Source organism: Mytilus trossulus, chromosome 13 (assembly GCF_036588685.1).
Source record: "Mytilus trossulus isolate FHL-02 chromosome 13, PNRI_Mtr1.1.1.hap1, whole genome shotgun sequence".
NCBI lineage: Eukaryota > Metazoa > Mollusca > Bivalvia > Mytilida > Mytilidae > Mytilus > Mytilus trossulus.
In genome coordinates, this window is record NC_086385.1 from 24,908,535 (window position 1) to 24,931,387 (window position 22,853).

General features: G+C 33.1%; 1 protein-coding gene across 1 annotated transcript; it reads right to left on the bottom strand.

Annotated features, from left to right (window-relative positions):
- Positions 1-296: 296 nt before the first annotated feature.
- On the bottom strand, positions 297-17,570 carry LOC134694182 (2-iminobutanoate/2-iminopropanoate deaminase-like). The gene is made up of 7 exons (XM_063555177.1): positions 17,451-17,570; positions 15,420-15,511; positions 14,168-14,273; positions 13,091-13,145; positions 11,048-11,116; positions 8,951-9,006; positions 297-344 (listed from the first exon to the last, which is right to left on the bottom strand). Exons 1-7 carry the CDS (start codon positions 17,568-17,570, stop codon positions 297-299), a joined length of 546 nt encoding a protein of 181 aa, XP_063411247.1.
- Positions 17,571-22,853: the final 5,283 nt, after the last annotated feature.

Here is a 22,853-nt window from a genome sequence, read left to right on the forward strand (position 1 = left end):
TACCATTGGTATCTATCACCTCTCTATAACTGCACAGGATGCACGTTTCGACAAATATTATCTTTTCAGTGATAATCAAGGCAAAACTATTTTGAAAGTTCAAAACTTAAAGTGCTGATAAAACAAAAATGGACCAAACGTTTAAAATTGGACAAGGAATCAGAACTATGCTATGCAAACAAAGGTTAATGTCATATCACATTATTGTGTTCAAGTTCTGAATATGTTTTCGATTATGATCGTCATCATCATTCTTTATGTAATTTGCGTCTCGTTATCTCATCTCAGCCTCGCAATCAGCACTTATCAATAACAGCTATTGTTTGAACCTCTATTTGACCGCCCTGAAAAATAAAAAATCGTTTTAATAATAGATTCAATGTAAAAAAAAACATTTAAAAGACCAGACAAAAACTTAAATGAGATACTTATTTTCAGATATGTAATGCATAATGCTTAAACCGGTCGACATACAGACACATGGTACAACTATACATAGTGTTGTTTTTTATTTTGGTCGGGTTGTTGTCTCTTTGACACATTCCCCATTTCCATTCTCAATTTTATAGTGTATGCCTTTTTTCCATTTATCTATGCTACAATATTGTAAAGAAAATTACATGTTAAAAAACATATGACCTGTATTTTAAGACTGACATTAAGGGGGTACCCAACACATTGACTAAAATTATTTTGGCTCGTTTAATTTATATAAAATGTTGACAAAATATTTACTTTGATCCTTTGAAAAAATATAAAAATTTCAAAAAACTTCAACCAATTTCTTTCTAGGAAAAAAATTAGTTGGATATATAGCAGTTTGATTTTAACTCAACTTAAAAAAATCGATTTAAACTACCCAATGAAAGTCTTATACATGCTCTCACACAGAACATCCTGGGACTAAGTTAATTTACATGTACATATCTATGAAGTCTTGCATATCCAGTTTATGTTTTTGAATCAGAAAGTTATGTTGATATTGATTTTTTCTAGTGTTAAGTGTATACAAGAATAGTGAGCCAATAAATGAAATAACGGTCAAATGTTGAATCTGCATGACACCATATTTTGTGGAAGGAGACAGAGAAAATTCTGTCAAAGTGGCATATTTCAAGCGCAGTAAGTTATATATAAAAACATTCATTATGACATACATGTTTTCAAATTCACTGCGTTGTTATCAGATATTTGAAATCCAAATAATGCTTTTCACAAACCCAGTTATGGCAGACCCGAGAGAAGCTGTTGCGAATTTTGACAAAGGTTTTACTTTAAATAATCTGGTCAGAAATTGACAGAATGGATACAAATATATATATGATCTTCAAAATGAGATAAATAGTTGATTACGGTTTCCTAAAATTGAAAGGATATGTACTATACAATAAAAATAAAACAACATCAAACCTAGTACACACTATGAGATCAAAATAGAATGGAACACACACTTATTATAAAAATACTACAACATTTGCAAATTACGTGGCACAAATACATATTGTAAATAATTAAGACTTAGCTATTGTTGTCCCACTTTGACGGAGTCAAAATGCAAGACAAAAAAATGTTGTTCCTGATGGCGTCGGCGGCGACTACGTCAACAATTTGTTAAAGTTTGTGATTAGGCCAGTTTAAAATGAACCACTTATTGTAGGTCAATGATATCTGGTGCGCAGTTGTATTTGCACACCTCATTTCTATAGAGACAATTTGGCACTGTTTCAGGCATGATATATTGAAAGTTTTCCATAGCGTAGGCACATCTCATTTCCAGGGAGATTGTTTTACAACAACCACTTAGTCATCGTTTAATGACTTTGGATTTTTTTGATTGGCCTAACTGTTAAAGATTATTGTTAGGTTAGTGCAAGGAGAAACTAATAATTTTACGTCAATAATATCTGGTATGTATTTATATTAGCATTGGCATATATCATTTCCAACACGGCTGTTTTGCCTCTCATCTTCAGTCATGGTTCATTGACCAGGAACATTTCCGTAGTTAATATGTTTAAGTGTTGCAATTTCAATTTATACAATTGCATTCAACTATCAAAAGTCCATAAAGGTGAGACATATCTCTGTGTCAACAGTTTATATACACTTTTGGGTGAGACATATCTCTGTGTCAACAGTTTATATTCACTTTTGGGTGAGACATATCTCTGTGTCAACAGTTTATGTACACTTTTGGGTGAGACATATCTCTGTGTCAACAGTTTATAAACACTTTTGGGTGAGACATATCTCTGTGTCAATAGTTTATATACACTTTTGGGTGAGACATATCTCTGTGTCAACAGTTTATATACACTTTTAGGTGAGACATATCTCTCAGTCAACAGTTCATATACACTTTTGGGTGAGAAATATCTCTGTGTCAACAGTTTATATACACTTTTGGGTGAGAAATATCTCTGTGTCAACAGTTTATATACACTTTTGGGTGAGACATATCTCTTTGTCAACAGTTTATATACACTTTTAGGTGAGACATATCTCTGTGTCAACAGTTTATATACACTTTTGGGTGAGACATATCTCTGTGTCAACAGTTTATATACACTTTTGGGTGAGACATATCTCTGTGTCAACAGTTTATATACACTTTTGGGTGAAACATATCTCTGTGTCAACAGTTTATATACACTTTTTGGTGAGACATATCTCTGTGTCAACAGTTTATATACACTTTTGGGTGAAACATATCTCTGTGTCAACAGTTTATATACACTTTTAGGTGAGACATATCTCTGTGTCAACAGTTTATATACACTTTTGGGTAATTTCGTATGAATATTTATGTTTGTTCCAAACCTTTCATTGATGGTGTGTGATTATCTCATTGATGCAAATAAGCTGTCCATTCTTTTTATAATTTTTCTTTTATAAGTTTTTTTTCTATTACAGAACATTATGATGATTGTGAAAACCAATATGCAAAGAAAAATCATTGGCGACAGAAAAAGATCATTTGAAAAACGCGATGGCATCCTGGTTAAAAAGTAGCGTACAGACACAGCATCACTCCAGTTCAGATGATTCAGATATTGATCATGAACTTGTTCATATTGAGTCTTCGGGGTAAACATTGCAGTACTTTTGTGTTGTGACTTTTTCGTACATAGCCGAAATGTCGGACAGTATGTGACACCCTCACATATATTTATTGACACTCTTTTTGGAATAAATTGTATATCACTGTTTATATATAATAATTGTTATATTGATCATCATTATAAGTTTACAAATATATGAATAAAACAATCATGTTTAAGTAACTGATGAGAATTAAACTATGTTCCAAAACAAAAATTATGAATAAATAATGATTGAGACAGCGAAAGAAATAAGTTAGATAAAGATGAATCATCCCGTCAGCAGATTAAGGGGGGGGGGGTATTACAGCTGAACCTAGTTGTATTTTGCCTGTTTACACGAAGGCCGTGAGTTCGAACCTTCTAAATAGAAATCTGTCGAATTAAGTCTTAATTGATAACAATTGCCAGTCATTCCCCGGAGGTTATACTTCATCCACCAATTGAGGGTGGTCACTATGAGAAAGGCAATCAAGATAAATATGGCGTTAAAAATCAAACAAATTTCGGTTAATGGATACAGGATCCAAAGATTGTTTGGCTTGAATTTAAAGATATGTTTAATTTCTATAAATGAACAATAGGAATGCATTCTGACTATGTAAGCACCTCAGAATATTGTTTTATAAGAAATTATGAATAACTATAAAATACAAAATGTACAGTCATGAACATTAAAAGCGTTTCAAACGAAACTCTCTGATTTCCAAATTAAATATAAAAAGACAAGCCGAAAATATTTATCAAACAGGCAAAATCACACAAAAAATACGAAACAAACATGACGTACTATGGCCTAATATACGAGGTATACGTCTTTCAGATTCCATCCCTATTCATTTGAAAACAGACAGTAACTGTTCAAGCACTAATACCAATTTTGACTAACTGCATATTAATAAATAAAAAATGAAAAACAGAACCCCATAAACTAATACAGGAAAAATGTATACAAAAAGCACACACAAGTTTTTAAAAGAGATTCAGGATAGCCTGACTTCTAACTGTGCTTACGTTTCATCAAAAAGTGTAGCAAAAAAAGTGAGCACTCAGATTTAAATGGAAAAAAACTTTAAAAGAACATGAAATTGAACACAATGAAGAAGTTAGTTCCACTAAATCTCATGATCTAATGATTCCGATGCTACTTTTTGTACCCTGTCTATAAGTCAACCCTAGACATGAATATGACAGTGATGTGACACAATACAGTGGAATTTCTTTGGGGAAGACAAACAGCAAATTTCATTAGAGGTCCCATGTGTCATTCACAAGGGTCTGCCTATCAAAAGGACCTGTCAAATTACAAGATGAACCTAGGAGGACCAAGTCGTTCAGTAAGACAGTTAGTGAAAGGGGACTTTACAATCTCAAATGGAGTAATTGGTAAATTACTGAGTACATTTCTACAACTTATTAATGGTCGATTTGAGGTCGACGATAGAACTAAACGAGTAATAGGAGGCAGTCGGGATTATGATGTAGTATACATAAAAGCAAATCCAGATCCGAAACCAGAAGATCTGAGAGGGAGCATTGTCACAGAGGCTGCCGTCTCCTATTTGACTACATTATGCAACAAAGTAAGCAGAAGCTATTGATTACCTTACAAAGGCAGGAAAAACAGGTACCTTTATGAAAGAATTATTCATTAACACAATGCTCACATGCCAATTATGTCTACACTGCCTCGAAGGCGTCGAGTATGTCGACAATATTGTCAAATATAACCATTAATGCAAGTCCATTTGTGAAACATGTATACGTGAATCAAAAGTATGTGATCATTGTATCACAGTCGGCAAAACTAGTATCCATCCTTCTCTGAGGTCCTGCAGAAAATGTGTAGAAGATAAAAAGGTTTGCATAACGTGCTCAGTGTTAGCCTTGACATCTGACTGTAAATATTGGAACAAAGTTGCATTGGAGGCTTTGAAAAAAGACATAGAGGATGGTTCCGCTCACCCATTATTGTCTGTTCTTTCGATACTGCCTGACTGCGTCCATGTTGGAAAATCAATCAAATGTAGTTTTTCAAATTGGTACCTGCTTTTCAATAAGGAGAGGGCAAATCTGTCTATGCTCCACACGCTTAGATGTTCGACAAAGACTACGGAAACAGTCGATTGTGTAAGAAACAAAGACAGAATGTCTGTTGACACTTTTATAAAGATCAGTAGTACGGCAGTCCGCGACAGTCTGCGATCAGTAGATTTGATTGTCCATAACATGATACCTAAACGTTTCAGACCTACTGAGAACAACAAACCAGGAATGTACCCACACCCAATTGCCATCGCGTGCAACAACCTATGTAACATTGTGTTATGTGACATAAACGCACTAGATAAATCATCAAGTATTTTGAAAGCTATATTTCACAATCATGTGTAAATACAAGAGCTTCAAACAACAGAAATCACTCACTGTAGAAGTTTAGTAATTTTAGCTGGTATATGTTTTGTATGCCAGTATGGTATAAATATATTAGTTTTTGGATTAACCCGAACCGTCGGTTTATCATTAAAATCATTAAAGTCAAAAGTCCAACTAAAGAGTACGACTGAAACCTTCAACTTGTCAACAGAAGGTACAATATTTGATTTACGCAATCGCATTGAAAACCATCTGAAAAATGTTGAACAATCAAGACCCCACAAGAATGAACTATATATGAATGAAGACATCCAGCCGGGGATTTTAACAAAGGCAGCTGAAGACATGATGTTTTGCAGTAGTGATGCAAACAGACTTGTATATCAAATCAACATTAAAGCGGATGGGGTTGGTTACAAGGGATATGCTGTTAATCTGTGTACGTATCCGAACCAATGTTCGCGAATTCTTGATCTATTCTGCTCTGAAAACCATTTATATGCTTCTTGGAAAGGCTTAAATGGAAACGGGGAATTAATGGTCTTCAATTTTGACGGGTTAAATGTAGTTAATGTATTGCAAAACAACACAGATGATTGTCAAGAAATTTATGGTCTTACTAAGTTCAGAAACGGAAGAGTCTTTACAGATACAAAAGCAAGAAAGATCAAACGCTTTACAGCCGGAAATGCAATTGTCATTGCTGGCACAGGGATCAAGGAATGCTTAGTTGGTTCGGCTTCACATTCCACATTCGGACAGCTCATGGGTATTGCATGCGAGAACGCTACAAATAACCGTGTGTGTGATGGTCAATTTGGGTCGGTCAAACTAGTCACGACAATTAATGGAACTATTCCCTTTCTAAAAAGTTTACATAAACTTTACTTTACCTTTGGTATTCATGCAAAAGGAACAATATCACCAACAGATATGACAATAGAAAACATTACAGGTATTAAGGACGCACTCAATTTATTTGAAAATGCTGAACAAAATGTAAAAGACCTCACCAATCTAACAACAACAAAAAAATGGACCGGAGGGAACAATTTCGTTGAGAACCATGGAGTCAGTTGCACTGTCACATTATTCAACAAAACGTCTTCTGGAAAACAAAGTTCTCAAAAATCCATCATACACATCTAACATGCAGTCTTGTCTAACAACTGTTGTCGAAAACCTTCATGCTGTCAGTCATGTTAAGCAGAACCTTCCAGCAAAGCTAACTTAATGGTCCGCCTGACTATTTTACGAAAGTGTCCTCATATTATCCTATTCCAGAAAACAGCGTAAGAATCTTATCAATTTTGTCGTTAGAGAAACAGACCAAATAACTGTAAGTCGTGATAACCTAAATCAACTATATGAAAGGGCAAAAACACACGGAAAGTGTGTACGACAAAGAACCGTTCGACAGGAAACGACAGCATACAAATATGGTACTCTGCCTCTTAACATGTACAAGATGTCGAACCAGACAGGCACACCAATAGAAATTCATCACGAACCAACGATGGAAAGACAAACAGAACATCCGGTTCAAAAGGATACGGAGGATGAATATGACACAGATTCATCAGATAACGATAATGACAACGATGATTCCGATACTGAAAATGCACATCACCAACAAAAAAAACACCAAACAAACAATACTTCAGTTCCTGAACTTAGTTTCATGGTTAATAGAAACATATCTAGATCCGGTCGAAACCTCATGATTTCTTGTCGATTGAAGGATTGCTACTGACGTTTTTAAAACAAATTCAAAGTCTATGAAGGAAATATTTCTGTAATGTTACATTCTTCAACAAAACGTCTTCTGGAAATCATAGACATATAATCTGTTGTTCATAAAATTTACCAACATTTTTTCTTGAATTTATTTCAATGTAAACATGGTAAAAAAGAAAAGAAAAACAACCCTGATATGATACATTTCACTTTCGTACAATAGAAAACACTAAAATACAAATTTGTAATAGGGTCAGTCGTATAACTTTTAAAATATGCATGTCAAATTTAACGTTTTAGGACAGCATAAACATCTTCACATACTTGAATTCCGATCAAGGTCTTGAGCAAAGTATGCATTATTATTTAAATGGAGTGCATATAATGCGTACTGCTGCAGTCATTTTCGTAATGATAACTGTACTCATCACTGACTATATAACTATTGCTGTAAGTAAGCACTGCAGTTGTAAGTTAGAATATGATCGCCTTTTAAAAAGCGGACCGTGTTAGACTCCGTTCTGAATTGACAATGATTTCAGTTTTACTGTCGAAAGACGGCCTTAAACCACAACGAAATCAAACAATTAACAGATTAGAATCAGCTAAGCACAAATCAAAACAAAAACTGATGGTATTTATTAAATATATTTTTTAAACTGTCGGTTACGGCTTCAACATACAAACCTCTTTCATTACACACATGTTACAAAGGTCATCAACTTTCTCCAAAAGCGTCACCATGCCTTGCGTACTTACATGTTTATAGCAAACGTTAATAAAATGACATATAAGGCATAGACCGCACGGTGACCTATAATTGTTAATGTTTGTGTCATTTTGGTCTTTTGTGGATAGTTGTCTCATTGGCAATCATACCACATCTTCTTTTTTATATATAATCTGACTGAAAAAAGTATGATTGATCTGTTAATCTGAGTTAAGAGGCATTCTTCATCATTTCGGGATTAATCTTTTGTCGGGATCCGGGATTTCAGTGTTTTAAGATCGGGAATTCGGGATTTTGGCAAATTAAGTTCGAGATTTTGGGATCAGAACCCCTCCTGCCCCCCCCCTTTCTCTTTTACTTGGTACGGGTATTTATAAATAATGAATATGATCGTATAAATAAGTAATATTCAGCTATCTGTGTTTACCTAGACTCATGTTTCAATCGACATCGATTTATTTATAAGACCGTTTGTTTTCCCGTTTGAATGGTTTTACACTAGTAATTTTGGGGCCCTTTATAGCTTGTTGTTCGGTGTGAGCCAAGGCTCCGTTTTGAATGCCGTACTTTAACCTATAATGGTTTAATTTTTAAATTGTTATTTGGATGGAGAGTTGTATCATTGGCACTCACACCACATCTTCCTATATCTAGTATAAATAAATGTACAGTGAACATCATCGATACATTAAAAGTTAGATTCGGACATAATTGGCCAGTATTCATTGATTTTATAATACTGCATTGCAGTTCATCATGACACATCATGTGTTATGAAATGAAAAAAGAACACGCTATCAAGATCATTGCTAATATATATAAAAAAAAAGAACAATACAGAACTTGTGATGAACTTAGATATGCAGTGAAGGGGTATCTCAAGCTTATTCAAACTATCAAACATAGTGGACACGAGGAGCACAATTGTGTTAATAAGTTGGAAATCCGCCGATCAACTACTTTAACAATACCTCAAAAATTTTTAAAAAAACAATCAATTACTTACGAGAGGTACGGCTACTACCTGAACAGCTACTCTAGCCGGAAAATCATTTGGAAAGACTGAAAATGATACATCATCATAATATTTCTTCATGAGTAATACTCTATAGATATGCCATTAAATAAATTTAACTCATAGTATGACATTGAACCGTCTCGCCATATAGATGAGGATATAGGTGGGATTTAAAGAAGAGAGAATAAAAGCGAAAAAGATACAGAATGGAGAAAAAAAGCCAAACAAAAATGAGAATATTGACCTAAAAAAATAAAGAACACAGAAAAGAAGGAGACCCGGCAAGACCCTTATCAAAAGAGGAGCGTTTGTGTTCAAATGACTATGATAATTTAAATCCCGTCTCATTCCACGCTCCTTTCTTTAAAATCAGTGATTGTCTTTTTTTATATCGAAATGTTTCTTATTCTTTAAGAGAATTGTTCCTGTATTCCGGTAGTTGATGGCACATCATAGTTAGTCTCTGATAAATTGATTCATAATTTTTCTCTATAGACCTAATCATTTTTGTTTTTGTTTGGTGGGGGTGGGAGGGGTAGGGGGCGTTGTCGGGAATGGTGGGTCACGATTGGGTTAGGAGTGGTTATGGAAGAAACGATCTTGTATGGGTTGTGCTACTCAATCATTCTTTTTATACTGTTTGTAAACTATCAATATTTTTTTACTGGTCCCTATTTTTCCACCAAAAAAAGACAAATAATAAAGGCGAAACATATATAGTTAGGTAGAAAGAGGCAAAAAAAGAAAATTGATCCCGGTGAAAACCTGGCTGAAGAACTGGTGGTATTTCGGATTTTTGAGTGTCAGCTTAATAATGAGTTGGAACATCAGGGTGTATGAATGAATGGATAACGGAGTCTTGGTGCGATTGATTAATCCGGAGTTGGAACACAATAGCGATCCAGAATCAACAAATTATAATCTTTTTATTAAAGATCGAAATGTGATCGGTATATGATTGAACAAGCTTAAATTTCAACACTGCTTACAATAGGACAGTACTTATGGTGGTGCATACTTATAATGTATCTTGTCGTCGCCAACTGTCATCATCGTTTGGATTGATTCCATCCGATTACTTCCTCTTGGTTGGCATATTCTAAGTTACATAATGGACCTAAATAATCCAGTTGTTGCTTCCGTTCACTTCGATCTCTTAATTGACACGAAACGATAATGAATACAGGGCACTGCTCAGGTGATCTTTAATTTGAATTATTCGAGTTAGTAAATGAGTAACATCTTGTTCATGGTATGAAATATTGAAAACAACACGTTATTAATTTCTTGCTCAAACGCTCAAAGCCAAACATTTGAAATCCGAAGATGTATAAGTACCGAAACCGTTGAAGAGCTGTTTGTCAAAAAATACCTAAAATAAATAGCCAAATTCATCTAAAGCCAACTTTGCCTGAGGGAGTTGAAAACTTAGTTTCTTAATAATTTATAAATTTATAAACGGACAATTTTAGTAAAGTTTGTTAAATCATGTCAGTACCGAAATACTGACTACCGAGCTGATGATACCCTCGGGGACTGATAGTCCACCAGCAGAGGTATCGACCCAGTGATGTAAAATATTGAAAACAACACGTTATTAATTTCTTGCGTCCGAAGCGCTTTTTCTGGATTTACCTTCATCAGGAACGCTCAAAGCCAAACATTTGAAATCCGAAGAAGTATAAGTACCGAAACCGTTGAAGAGCTGTATGTCAAAAAAAACCTAAAATAAATAGCCAAATGAAAGTGGGGCGAAAGATACTAAAGGGACATTCAAACTCATAAGTCGAAAATAAACAGACTACGCCATGGCTAAAAAAGAAAATATCAACAGACAAACAACTGTACACAAAACACACCACAACATAGAATATTGAAATACTGAGCAACATGAATCCTATCAAAAACTTGGGTGATATAAGGTGCTCCGGAAAGGTAAGCAAATCCTGCTCTACATGTGACATCTGTCGTGTTACTCCTATAAAATACAGATATAAGTAATATCAAGTGAATATACTTTTCGCAATGACGGGTTAGCAATTGACTCTTATCTAACCCTAATGCATATTTAACTTTTACACTTACATTTCGTATAGACTGTATTAAATGCTGTAAGGTCGCTTAATTTTCTCAGAAAAGCTGTTACTTTTACAACTGAAATCAAACAAACATAATGCGGTTCTTATTTATGTATATAATCGTTGTACTGTTATTTTGTTTCAACAAGAAAATAATATTTCTCATTCATAAACGAATGAAATTCATAAACCAATACATTACAATAATTTAATGTACATGATGTACAATCAGAGTAAATCAGTATCGATGATAATATCCTGGTATTTAAAAAAAAAAGAATCGTATAGTTACTTACATAAATATATCAATGATTCATTAGGTGCCTTCAAATATATTATATTCATATTTCTGTTCCCTACATTTTGCAGAAAAAAACAGTTACTTGCACGTGTTGCACACCGGAACACATACATAGAACATTCGCAACATCTTTTATCTGACGTATTTACTCCGATCCCGAATGGGTCCTGTCAGACTGTTGACGGTAAATTCAATGCACCATCCACAGTGAATGCCATGGTCTCAGTCCGTTTTTTAATAATTGCAACTCTCAGGTGAAAGGGATTCGTAGGTGTTTTTTTCATGTCCCTATCCAACATTCCCTATCAGTGGCAATCTTAAGTCCCCGTCCAGTGACCTACCATTCAGTACCTGCCTTTTGTATTAGTCTAATTTGTCATCGTCCTTAATATGCATGAACTGTTTGCGCCTCGGTGTTACGCAAGGAGCAATCAACAATCTATAAACCTTTCCAAATAATTAATCAATTTATACTACTAAAATAATGAGCTCCAATTTGTTAGTAGACATGGCGTAAACACGACGAATCAAAGAAATCAACTTTATATATAACTAATATAGGACAATGGTGTCGATTAAAAACAACACCATTCCAGGCCCTTTTGTTTTTTACATAATTAATATTACCAAAAATTAGCAAGTTCCGGGTCGCATCCAATACCATATCAATAGTAGTTTCCGGTTGTAGTAAAAAATTCAGGGTGGGGTAAAACAGAAAGATTTTGAAAGCAGAGAAAACTGTACACCTTATAATCAGTATGATCATTGATGATTTTATCAGATAATAATATAAATACTAAAAAATCAGGCTACAAATAAGGCGTAGGTACTTTTCAACTTGTAAGCCGGCATGACGTAGAAACGACAAATGCAAAAATTCAACTTTTACATATAACTTATACAGGACAATGGTGTTGATTAACATTACACCATTACAGGCCCTTTTGTTTTCCACATAATCGATATTACCAATAATTAACAAGTTCCGGGTCGACGAGTTCAAACAGAAAGATTTTAAAAGCAGAGAAAACTGTGTACCTTAAAATCAGCATGACTTTATCAAATGACAAGACGAATACAAAAAAAGAGGCTAACAATACATCGTAGGTACTTTAATTTATTCAGTCACGGACCCGCGGTTGTGCTCCATAACATATTATAATTTATATAATGTAAAGTACGTATAGGAATCACTGTGTATAATTGATTTTGTTTATGGCCTGACAGTTTCTATAAAATATATTATTATTTTTATTATTATTACTATTAATATAATTATTATTATAATTATTATTATGATTATTATTATTGTGCATACTATTATTATTATTATCCTTATTTTAGTAATTATTATTTTATCATCATTAGTATTAATATTATTATTATCATTAGTATTAAAAAAAAAAATTATATTATTATCATTAGTATTAAAAAAAAATATTATATTATTATCATTATTATTATTATTATTATTATTATTATTATTATTATTATTATTATTATTATTATTATTATTATTATTATTATTATTATTATTATTATTATTATTATTATTATTATTATTAAGTAGTTTTAACACCACATTATATTATTTGAAAATTACCCTAAGCGCTTTACAACATAATATCATTTTTTTTTATTATATTATTATCATTATCATTATTTTTATTATAATTATTATTATTTTTATTATTATTATTTTTATTATTATTATTATATAATATTTATTATTAAAACGAATGAACCTACCATCCTTGAAATTACCACCAGCAGCCTCTAATACTGCACCAATATTCCTGAATATCTATGGAATGAAAAGTATGCAACTGTACGCCGGTTTTGAAAATGCTAAGGACATGTCAGTGTAAGATAAGATAAAATAAAAATGCATTTGTATTTTTACTTCGTGCTCTAGGAGGCAGGAAGATAGTCTAGGTGCCGTTGGCAAAAAATTTCAGGTCACGTGGTACAATTTCAGCTTCCGTTTGGCAATTTGATATATAGTGAAAGGTCGATTTGTTCATGTTATAATATTAAATGTACTCTGATTTATAAAAAATATAGCAAATTATCACAAAGAAAGATTCCTTGGTAAATGTATGTTGTACTTTCTTTTGATCAATGAATCATTCATGATTTGTCTTGAAATGGTGGGAATTTTTTTCGATCAGTTAAATCACAAGGCAAATTAATATTTCCTTAGTTCTCAAGTAAATTGATATTTATTCTAACAGATAAAGAATGTTGTTCTTACAGCCTGAAACATGAAAGTTTAAGGCTCCATCCCTTGCATAGTACGTCGATAAAAACAACATGCAATTTTCAAATAAAATGATATAATATGTTGGTGCAATATAACTAATACGGGTTGTTTACAAATAACCAGTTCACAAACGTAATATGTCATTGTGCTTAAACTAAGACTGCAAATCCTTAAATCAATGCTACATTAGACGGTTCAGGTTGTTCTAATTTGGCTATGCTTGGTTTGGTTGTTTAAGAATGTTTTTTTTTAATTTTCGGCCTTTCGATCACGAGGTTAATAGATGATTAAAAATATATCTACAAACATGTGCTATAGGTATGGGTATCATTTCATTTGTAAACAAAGCGTACATTTGTACCAATCACATAAATTATAACCGGTATTGAAATATAAGCTACTAGACGGATGGAAAGCGGATACAGTTCTTTTTTTTTGTATGTAAGTTCGTCAATTTCTTTTCCGTTTTTCGTTTTCAGTAATAATACAACTGGAAACCAAGTCGATAAGCGATCAAGCAGTTGTTGTATGGAACACGTATCCTATTTACGTTTTGTGCTCACCTGTATCGTTTCCGGAATTATACCGCCAGGAACCAGTTGAAGTGTAACAGGATCTCTTCCTATTTGTCCAGCCAGGTATAGAGTATTTCCAGCCAACACAGCTTGACTAAAAAATTAAAACATCAGAATAAGTCATCAGAGGAAAATAACAAAATTACAAAATTACAAAAGTATATTTTTAGTTTAGATAGATAATCATTGATATTTTTTTTTAAGGGGACAAACATTACAGGGTCATTGTAAATTAATTACAACTGTTGATTACAAATACTCTGCCAGGACGGACTGGTAAAATTTGATAACGTACACATGACGTATATTTGTTTTGCTGCTTTTTGACATGATGTTGAAAATACTTTAGAAAACTTAAATAATAAATTTATCTTATTCAAACTTCCACCTCTTTGGGTTAAAGAAACGGCAGAATGCTGCGCATGTATGTGTATCAAAATTAGTGCAAGTGATCCACTTTTTATTAGTAGAAAAAAACACTTGGTCAAACAATATAGGAGAATAAATAAAAATGGCCGACAAAAATTAAGAATAAACAAATGAAGACGAACTTTTGGAATATTCTATAATTTATTCAAATCTTCAAAAAATATACTGTTATAATTGTAATTAGTGTCTTCTTGTACTTCTCCGACAGATGTTCTATATTGTGTGCCTTAAAATATGACATTTCTCGTTATATATGCGGTATCACTACACAGCGCAAACTCGAAGGGAAACCCCGTGATAAACGAAACGGTAAACAAACGCGAAAATAAGATGCCCATCAGTTCGACACAGAACATAAACAACTTAAACATGTGCAATTATAAAAAAAATACTTAAAATTTACAAAGAAAAAATTATTAAACATATGAATCAATAAATAATTGACTAATCAATTGTTACTTGCATCCACTGGCAAACATTTTAATGCACATACAGGTCGAAAACATATCAACAATCACACTGTAAAGTGGATTTGGAATTTCGGCAGCACCTTTATTTACATGCATACATGTACGCTCCCAGCAACCAATGTACGAGAGTATTCTCCCCTGAACCCTGTTCCCCAAAGAGAAGTGTCAGTAAAGATTTGTTGATTTTGTAAGCTTGCCTTACACTATTACACTTTTAAAGTGACAAAGCATGGTACATGTGGTAGGGCATTTCAGTTTCACATTTACCTCTGAATAATTGAGTCTCCCTTGACTCTAAAATACCATTAACCCTACTTCCCCAAGTGTTCGTATAACAATACCTGAAAGGTAAATCTAATATAGGAGCTTTGTCAGTTTCAATAATCTTCTTTGTAACAGGTATACATGATGGTCTGTGTCTCGAATATGGTGTCTGAAATACAAGAAGGAACAGATGAAAACGAATAGTAAACCCGCAAAAAATCCTCATGGCTTCCCCCTCAAGAATATCAAATGGTTGTCCTCTTAGATGATTTAAAACAACATCCATGAGTAATTTGATATTAAAATCACAAATGTATGGGTTAAAACGAGATAAATTTCAAAAGGGCCACGAATGTCAATCAGTTGAAGAAAACTGATAAAACCATCATACAAACATAGGTCTACAGAACATTTATAATTTATACAGAGAACTAATGATTAAGCAAACTGCGCTGCCACACAGTAGGCGCGGCAGTCTTTGTTTCAATACCAAACACAACAAATTGATAAAGTGCTTATTTTATTTTGGGTAGTGGTGCTTAGTGACAAAGAAAACAAACATCATTCACTTCATAATTACATACCTTACGTCATCATTAGGTGATTTGATATTGACATATATTTTTAACAGTATGTTTGTTGTATATTGCCAATGAGACAACTATCAACCAAAGTTGAAATGAAGTGGATGTTAGCAATTATAGGTAACCACGACCTTCAACAATGAAAAAATCCCATACAGTATAGTCGGTTATCAAAAGCCTCGACATGAAAAATATGTAACAATTTAATTGAGAAAACTAACGGCCTAATTTATAACAAAACAATTTACGAAAACCAAGAATGACCGACATGAACGTACGACAACAAATGAACAACGGGACAGGCACATAAAGAATGTGGCGGATTTAAATATGATTGTGAGGGCTCGACTCTCCCCTAACCTGGGAAAGTGTGGCTACATCAGAACATACATGTAGGAACAAACTTTAAAAATCAGTTGAAAAGGGCTGAACTAGTTGTCAAGTTATTTTGTTAAGTTACAAGTTTTGTTAAAGATTTCTATCTTTATTTCTGAATACAACAGTTTCCACTTGAATTTATGCAAGCAACATGCAGCCAATCAATCAATATACTAACGCTTCTAAATACAGTCACCTTGCTTCTTCTGGTCAGGTATGGATTGTATGCCTGATAACAAAATAACTAAAAGCAAAACTACTAGAAAAGACCTCATAGCTAAAGTTTAATAGATTATTCGACAACTTACAACTTCAAAGATATCAATGCTAGTGTTTGACAACTAATTCGACAACTAAGATATACAAACAGATGTGACAAAGATTGATAAACAAGTTATGTTTAAATGATGTGTCAAATGCAATGATGTGCACAATTTAAAAAATCCAAAAAATTATCCAAAAAAATGCGTAAACCTAAGGGAAAATGTTTCAACTTGATACATTTTAATGGCTATAAGCTGAAAGAAAGATAAAGTAAAATGCATATTAAATTTACAGCCTATATTCTATTTTGAAAAAGGTCTGATGTATAACCATGTGATACTCCAAATCCATTAAGATAAAGTTGAAAAACAAAAATACCAAACTCTTAGGAACATTTAAAACGGATAGTCCTTTATCAAATGGCAAAATCAAAAGCTCAAACATATCAAATAATTGAAAAACAACTGTCATATTTCTAACTTGGTACAGGCATTTTCTTATGTATAAAATATTGTATTAAACCTGACTTTATAGATAGGTAAACCTCTCACTTCCATGAAATTTGCATAGAATTTCATTATATTGACAACAATGTGAGAGCAAAACAAACCGACACGATAGGTAAAAGTGTAAAAAATTGGGGTACATCAGTCACTAAAAAAATAATCTTTAGAAATTACTTCAGAAATAATCCACAATTTATTCTTATGGATTCCTTTATAACATCACACATATGTTTTATTTCAAACTACAAAGGAATGTTTTGAATTGAACCCTATGAATGCGACGTTTTAAGAAAAACCAAATATTGTACATTGTTTTATTTAGTGACGGACTTTCAAACAGCGGGTCCGGACGGTCCACGAGAAAATGCAAAAATACAAATGATCGGTCAAACTCCCCTGTCATGGATCCTCCAAGAGTCACGGAGGTCACACGTTTTGTTGACCAGGGCAACAGATCATTGACTGTTGACTGATTCTGATCAGTTGACCACCCCATACGTCGGTCAAATGATTAGAGTTGTGTTGGATTTATCTGTCGTCCTAAATATGGTTCAAGGCTATGATCTTTGAGTTAGGAAGATAATAAGTTTCTTACACCTTTTCGAATATGTTTTTCAAAGATTTTTTTTAATTTTCCTTGGTTAATATTCTATTCAGGGAATGCTTTTGTTTGTCTTCTTCTTAACTTTCAGACTAAAACGAAATATCCTTTGGCAGCGTCCAGATCTAGTAGCAATTGTTAAATGTCGTATTCATTCTCCAACTGTTTTTGATATTTGCCACATTAAATGAATTACATTAACTTATGGATAAAGTACTTTTCTGGAAATCAGACATGTATGTAAATAGATTATCAGAAAAAAGGCAAATAAAGCACTTTCAAAACTTCCTTCCATTAAACCAAAGTTAATACTCATATCTGACATTAAATTAAATTAAATTACATTTAACGGACAATAATTGTAACTTAATGAAACGCACCAAAGAGGCTTCGGTCTAAGATCATCAACAGATCAGCATCGTCACAATTCTTTGGGATACATGTTTCGTTATTATCAACTACAAACTGTTTTTGCTGCCGTCTTTGCTAGATATAATAGTAGATTTGTTTTGATAATTTTATTAAAGTTCTGTTATATACCATTTATTTGTGTTTACACAATGTTGTCTCCTAGATTCCAATTATTGTCATGATATCCTTATATGTTTGTTTGGATTGCTCAAACGATTTTGTAAATAGGACGGAACTATAAAAAGACTGGCATGCAAGTGAGAGTTTAAGCTGGCTTTAAACACTAGATACCAGGCGTATAATGTGGTTACGCCAGATATGCGTCTCGTGCAAATTAGACTAATTAGTAGCGTTCGACTCAACAGTTTAAGATCGATTCAAAAACGAAGTTAAGGAGCATTTTAAAACGACTAAGGTTATATATTCCTTGTTTCGAATGATCCAACATTTTATAAAGTTACAATAAATGTACAAAAACCCGGGTTTACCGACCATTTTGTGAAAACGCCTGCAACAATTCAGGAATATGACAGTTGTTTTCCAGTTGCTAGTCGGTTTTGGCAGGTTTTAAAAATAGAATAATCCTGTTTTTAATTTACATTGGAAGTCGTAATTATTGTTCATACATTTTTCGCTATGTCACAAAGTAACTTTTGTCTTTCGCTTTTATGTTTGTTTTGTACCAAAGTTTATCTATTTCCAACTGTTGTACAGTTTGTGTTTGTGTTTTTAAACGTCTGCTCTAGGCTATTTTGAGGATTTAGCGCTGTCAAGCATGTTAAAACCGGACGAATTTAATGTACCAGTTCAATAATAGAAACCTGTAAATCGGTGGTTGGCGTTGGGTATTGTCTGTCATATCTGTTTTCGTTAATCTTTTTATCATTAATCACGCCAATGGCTTTCTCGTTTGCATAGTTTTGCATTTGTCCTTATGAGGCTATATAATGCTTACTATACAGTATTTGTTTTCCTCATTGTTGAAGGAAGTTCGGAAACCTATAGTTTTTAACATTTATTTACTAAAAATTATAGTACTTAGGAACTTGAAATGAACATCCAAACAGTCCAATGGCAGCTTCTTTGAATTCATGCGCCGATTCAACAGTTACATCCTATGTAAAATTTATTTCTACTAATTATGATGCATATCTTCACATCAAAATGAAGAGATGTGGTATATGATTGCCATTGAAACAACCATCCACAAACGTTCATATTAAGTTCAGTGGATGTAAGCAGTTAAAGGCTTCGTACGGCCTTCAACAATGAGAAAAACCCATACCGTATAGTCGGCTATAAAAGACCCCGACATGAAAAATATGAAACAATTCAATTATTTATAACTAAACAATTTTATGACAAACAGATATGACAGACATGAACCATCGACAACCATAGACCTACAGGCTCAAGACTTGGGACAGGCACATACATATTGTGGCGGGGTTAAACATTTTACATTTTCGAATGCGTCAACCCTCCCTTATAACCTGCGACAATGGTGAAGTAGTACAATATAAGAACAAACTATGAAATGAGTTGAAAAGGGCTTAGCTCATCAGATCGATCCAAAGTATATATCATGTATATGTATGCTTAACAAATTTACATCATTAATGTTTTGAATATTGTCTAAAGTGTCAGGTTTGGAAGATACCACAAATAAATTAATATCTTTTTACGCTTTTTCATGATCAAGATCATACTACATTTCTATACTAAAAGTGTTGAATTAATCTACAAATAATCAGATCTTGATACTCATAGTTACTTTTCACACATCAGAGGTTGTGATATACATGTCAAATGACAAGTGTTATAATATATTTAGTTTATTCAGCTATAGTATCATAATATGTTGACAAAAAAATTGAAAACAGCACGTTTAATTATTTCAATGCGTCCGAAGCGCTTTTCTGGATTTGCCTTCATCAGGAACGCTCAAAGCCAAACATTTGAAATCCAAGGATGAATAAGAACCGAAACCGTTGAAGAGCAATATGACAAAAATACCTAAAATTGATTGCCAAATTCATCTAAAGTCAACTTTGCCTGAGGGAGTTGAAACCTTAGTTCTTAATAATTTCAAAATTTATAAACGGACAATTTTAGAAAAATTTGTTAAATCATGTCAGTACCGAAGAACTGACTACTGAGCTGATGATACCCTCGGGGACTGAAAGTCCACCAGTAGAGGTATCGACCCAATGATGTAGAAATATGAAAACAACACGTTTAATATTTTCAATGCGTCCGAAACGCTTTTCTGGATTTTTCTTCATCAGGAACGCTCAAAGCCAAACATTTGAAATCCGAGGATGTATAAGAACCGAAACCGTTGAAGAGCTATATGACAAAAATACTTAAAATTGATAGAGCATTGCTTTTTGTCTTTTTACTAGTTTCACATATTTACTGATCTTCGTTAATTTACCTAGCAAAGTGTTTTGGTAACTCTAAACTTAATCATTATAATTGACTATTCAAAAATATAAAAAAGAGAGACAAAAGATACCAAGAAAACGATCAAATACATAAGTTAAAGAGAATACAATAGCCAAAAAGATAACCAGACAACAGTCCACAAACACTACACAATACACTAAAGATTGGGCATTATTAATACATGTACGACAATAAAATTGAAGGTAACCTACGAAAAACGCGAAAAAAACAAAACGCAATGATTATAGAAAATTTTATTCAGTTTTAAAATTCCATTTACAATTTTAACACGACATTCCATGTAATGAACACAATCATATACAAGTGCAAACTACAAAAAAAAGGAATACATAACAAAGACGATTTTCATATATTCTAAGGATGTTCACTGTAGCAAATAAAAATCAAAATTCTAATGCAATCGTTTTGTATCAAGGTTTCCGATCAGATGAAACAGCGTAAAATTCTATTTCTACCTGTCTGTTACTTAGGGAAGCTGACTTTTGAATTCCGGAATATAATGACATGTTATTTCGTGAATTAAAAATAAACATTACATTTGCACCTAACAAAGTTCCTTTAATCTAATCGTATTTCATTCTGAGGCATACAAGAAGACAAAAACGGCCGGTGCTTACATGTAAACACCGGAAGCATAGACCTGACGTCATCTTGTTTAGTTGCCAAAGACAATAATATCATTTCAAGGAATTAACGTTTAACATGTTTTATTAAATGTTCGTGTGTAATGTGACCAGGACATGATTGAAAGGTGACCAGAGGTAAGCATAGTCAATCTGAGTGATTAGATGATTAGAGGTAACAAAAATAAATATATTTATTAGGACATCAGAGGTAAACAAAATAAACATTTTTGGTAAGGTGGCTAAAAAAAAACGACGTTTATATCTGTGTAAGGTAACCAAAGGAAATTTTAGTCAATATATGTGTAACATTACCCAAGGTAACTAACATCAATATATGTGTTTGGTGACCAGAAGTAACCAAAGTGAATGATTCTGTTATGTGAGCATTATTGTAAGGTGACCAGAGGTCAACATGGTGAATATATTTACAAGGTGACCAGATGTAACCAAATTAAATAAGTGTGTATTGTGACCAGAGCATCATTGTAACTGGATTAGAGGTTAAGATAGTCAATATGTGTCCAAGGTGACCAGAGGTAACCTAAGTCAATATATGAATAGCGGTGTAAGGTGACCAGAAGTTATCATAGTCAATATTGGTCTGGGCACACCTTTATCGTTTTTCGATGTCTCCGAGTATAGTCCCTAGTGAGGACAGTGTGTTACTTGCTATTTTTCATACCCTTTCCAAATTTATTTCAACCTCAAGTAGACATAGCATACTGAAAGGTTTGATTGTAATACAGAGGTTCGGTTGATGTTTGATAAAAGGCCTCTATTTGTGGCTTTCCGTAGGCTTAAAAATTTAAAAGACACAGTACTATCAGTAATCCTGGGTAATTATAATGTTGCTGATTAAAATGAAAATAGTTTCTATCCAGTGTTTGTTAAATTGATAAATATGGTTAAAAAGAAAAACGGTATAGAAAAGTATTAGTCAAACAGATCACGAGGTGTCGAACCCCTTTTACAAATTACAGTATTTTTATAATAAGTGTCACTATGCAATGGCTTGGGCTCCTGACGATGGACATGGCCATCTGGTCAATAAGTTAATTCTAATTGGTCTAAAAAGATGTCCGAAACACCTGTGATCTATATAGAGTTGTGGTGCTGGGATGGGATTTGACACTGACCGATTTATTGAAATATCAAAACGCAAATTATCAAATCAGGAATTTATCCTGTTGGCGAAAAGCTTGAAATTTATATCAACGCCATCAAGCAAAACTGTAAAAATGTCTATCTCTACCAGCCATACGTTTGAAAATTATATAGATTTAAAAATGCTTCAATTATCTTATTTTTTTTTATTATTCTCTTTTTGGAACCACCAATACGCAGAAGAGCACTATTCATAAAGGTTGTTTCTGGCACGTTTCTGGGTACCTTTTGGTGCAACATATAAAGAAGGCAGCGTCTAAGTGACCCCGAATGCGTGGATGAGTTGTCGGATTGGCAATGCTGGTGTTTGACAACTAATTCGACAACTTAAATGTACAAACAGATGTGACAAATATTGATTAACAAGTTATTTTTATATGTGTTCGTTAACCATTGTACTAAGTGCAATAAAGTGCACTATTAAAAAATTATGAACAAAAATGTGTAAACGTAAGGAGAAACATTTCATTTTGTTAATCATAATTGATATAAGCTTAATGAAAATTAT

Excerpts from the sequence above, each read along its gene's own strand:
- LOC134694182 (XM_063555177.1), bottom strand. The coding sequence starts at position 17,570 with ATGGGGTGGTCAACTGATCAGAATCAGTCAACAGTCAATGATCTGTTG. Across the intron at positions 15,512-17,450 it reads GGGAGTTTGACCGATCATTT|ACACCATATTCGAGACACAG; the intron begins GTATTTTTGCAT and ends CTTGTATTTCAG. Across the intron at positions 13,146-14,167 it reads TAATTCCGGAAACGATACAG|ATATTCAGGAATATTGGTGC; the intron begins GTGAGCACAAAA and ends TTCATTCCATAG.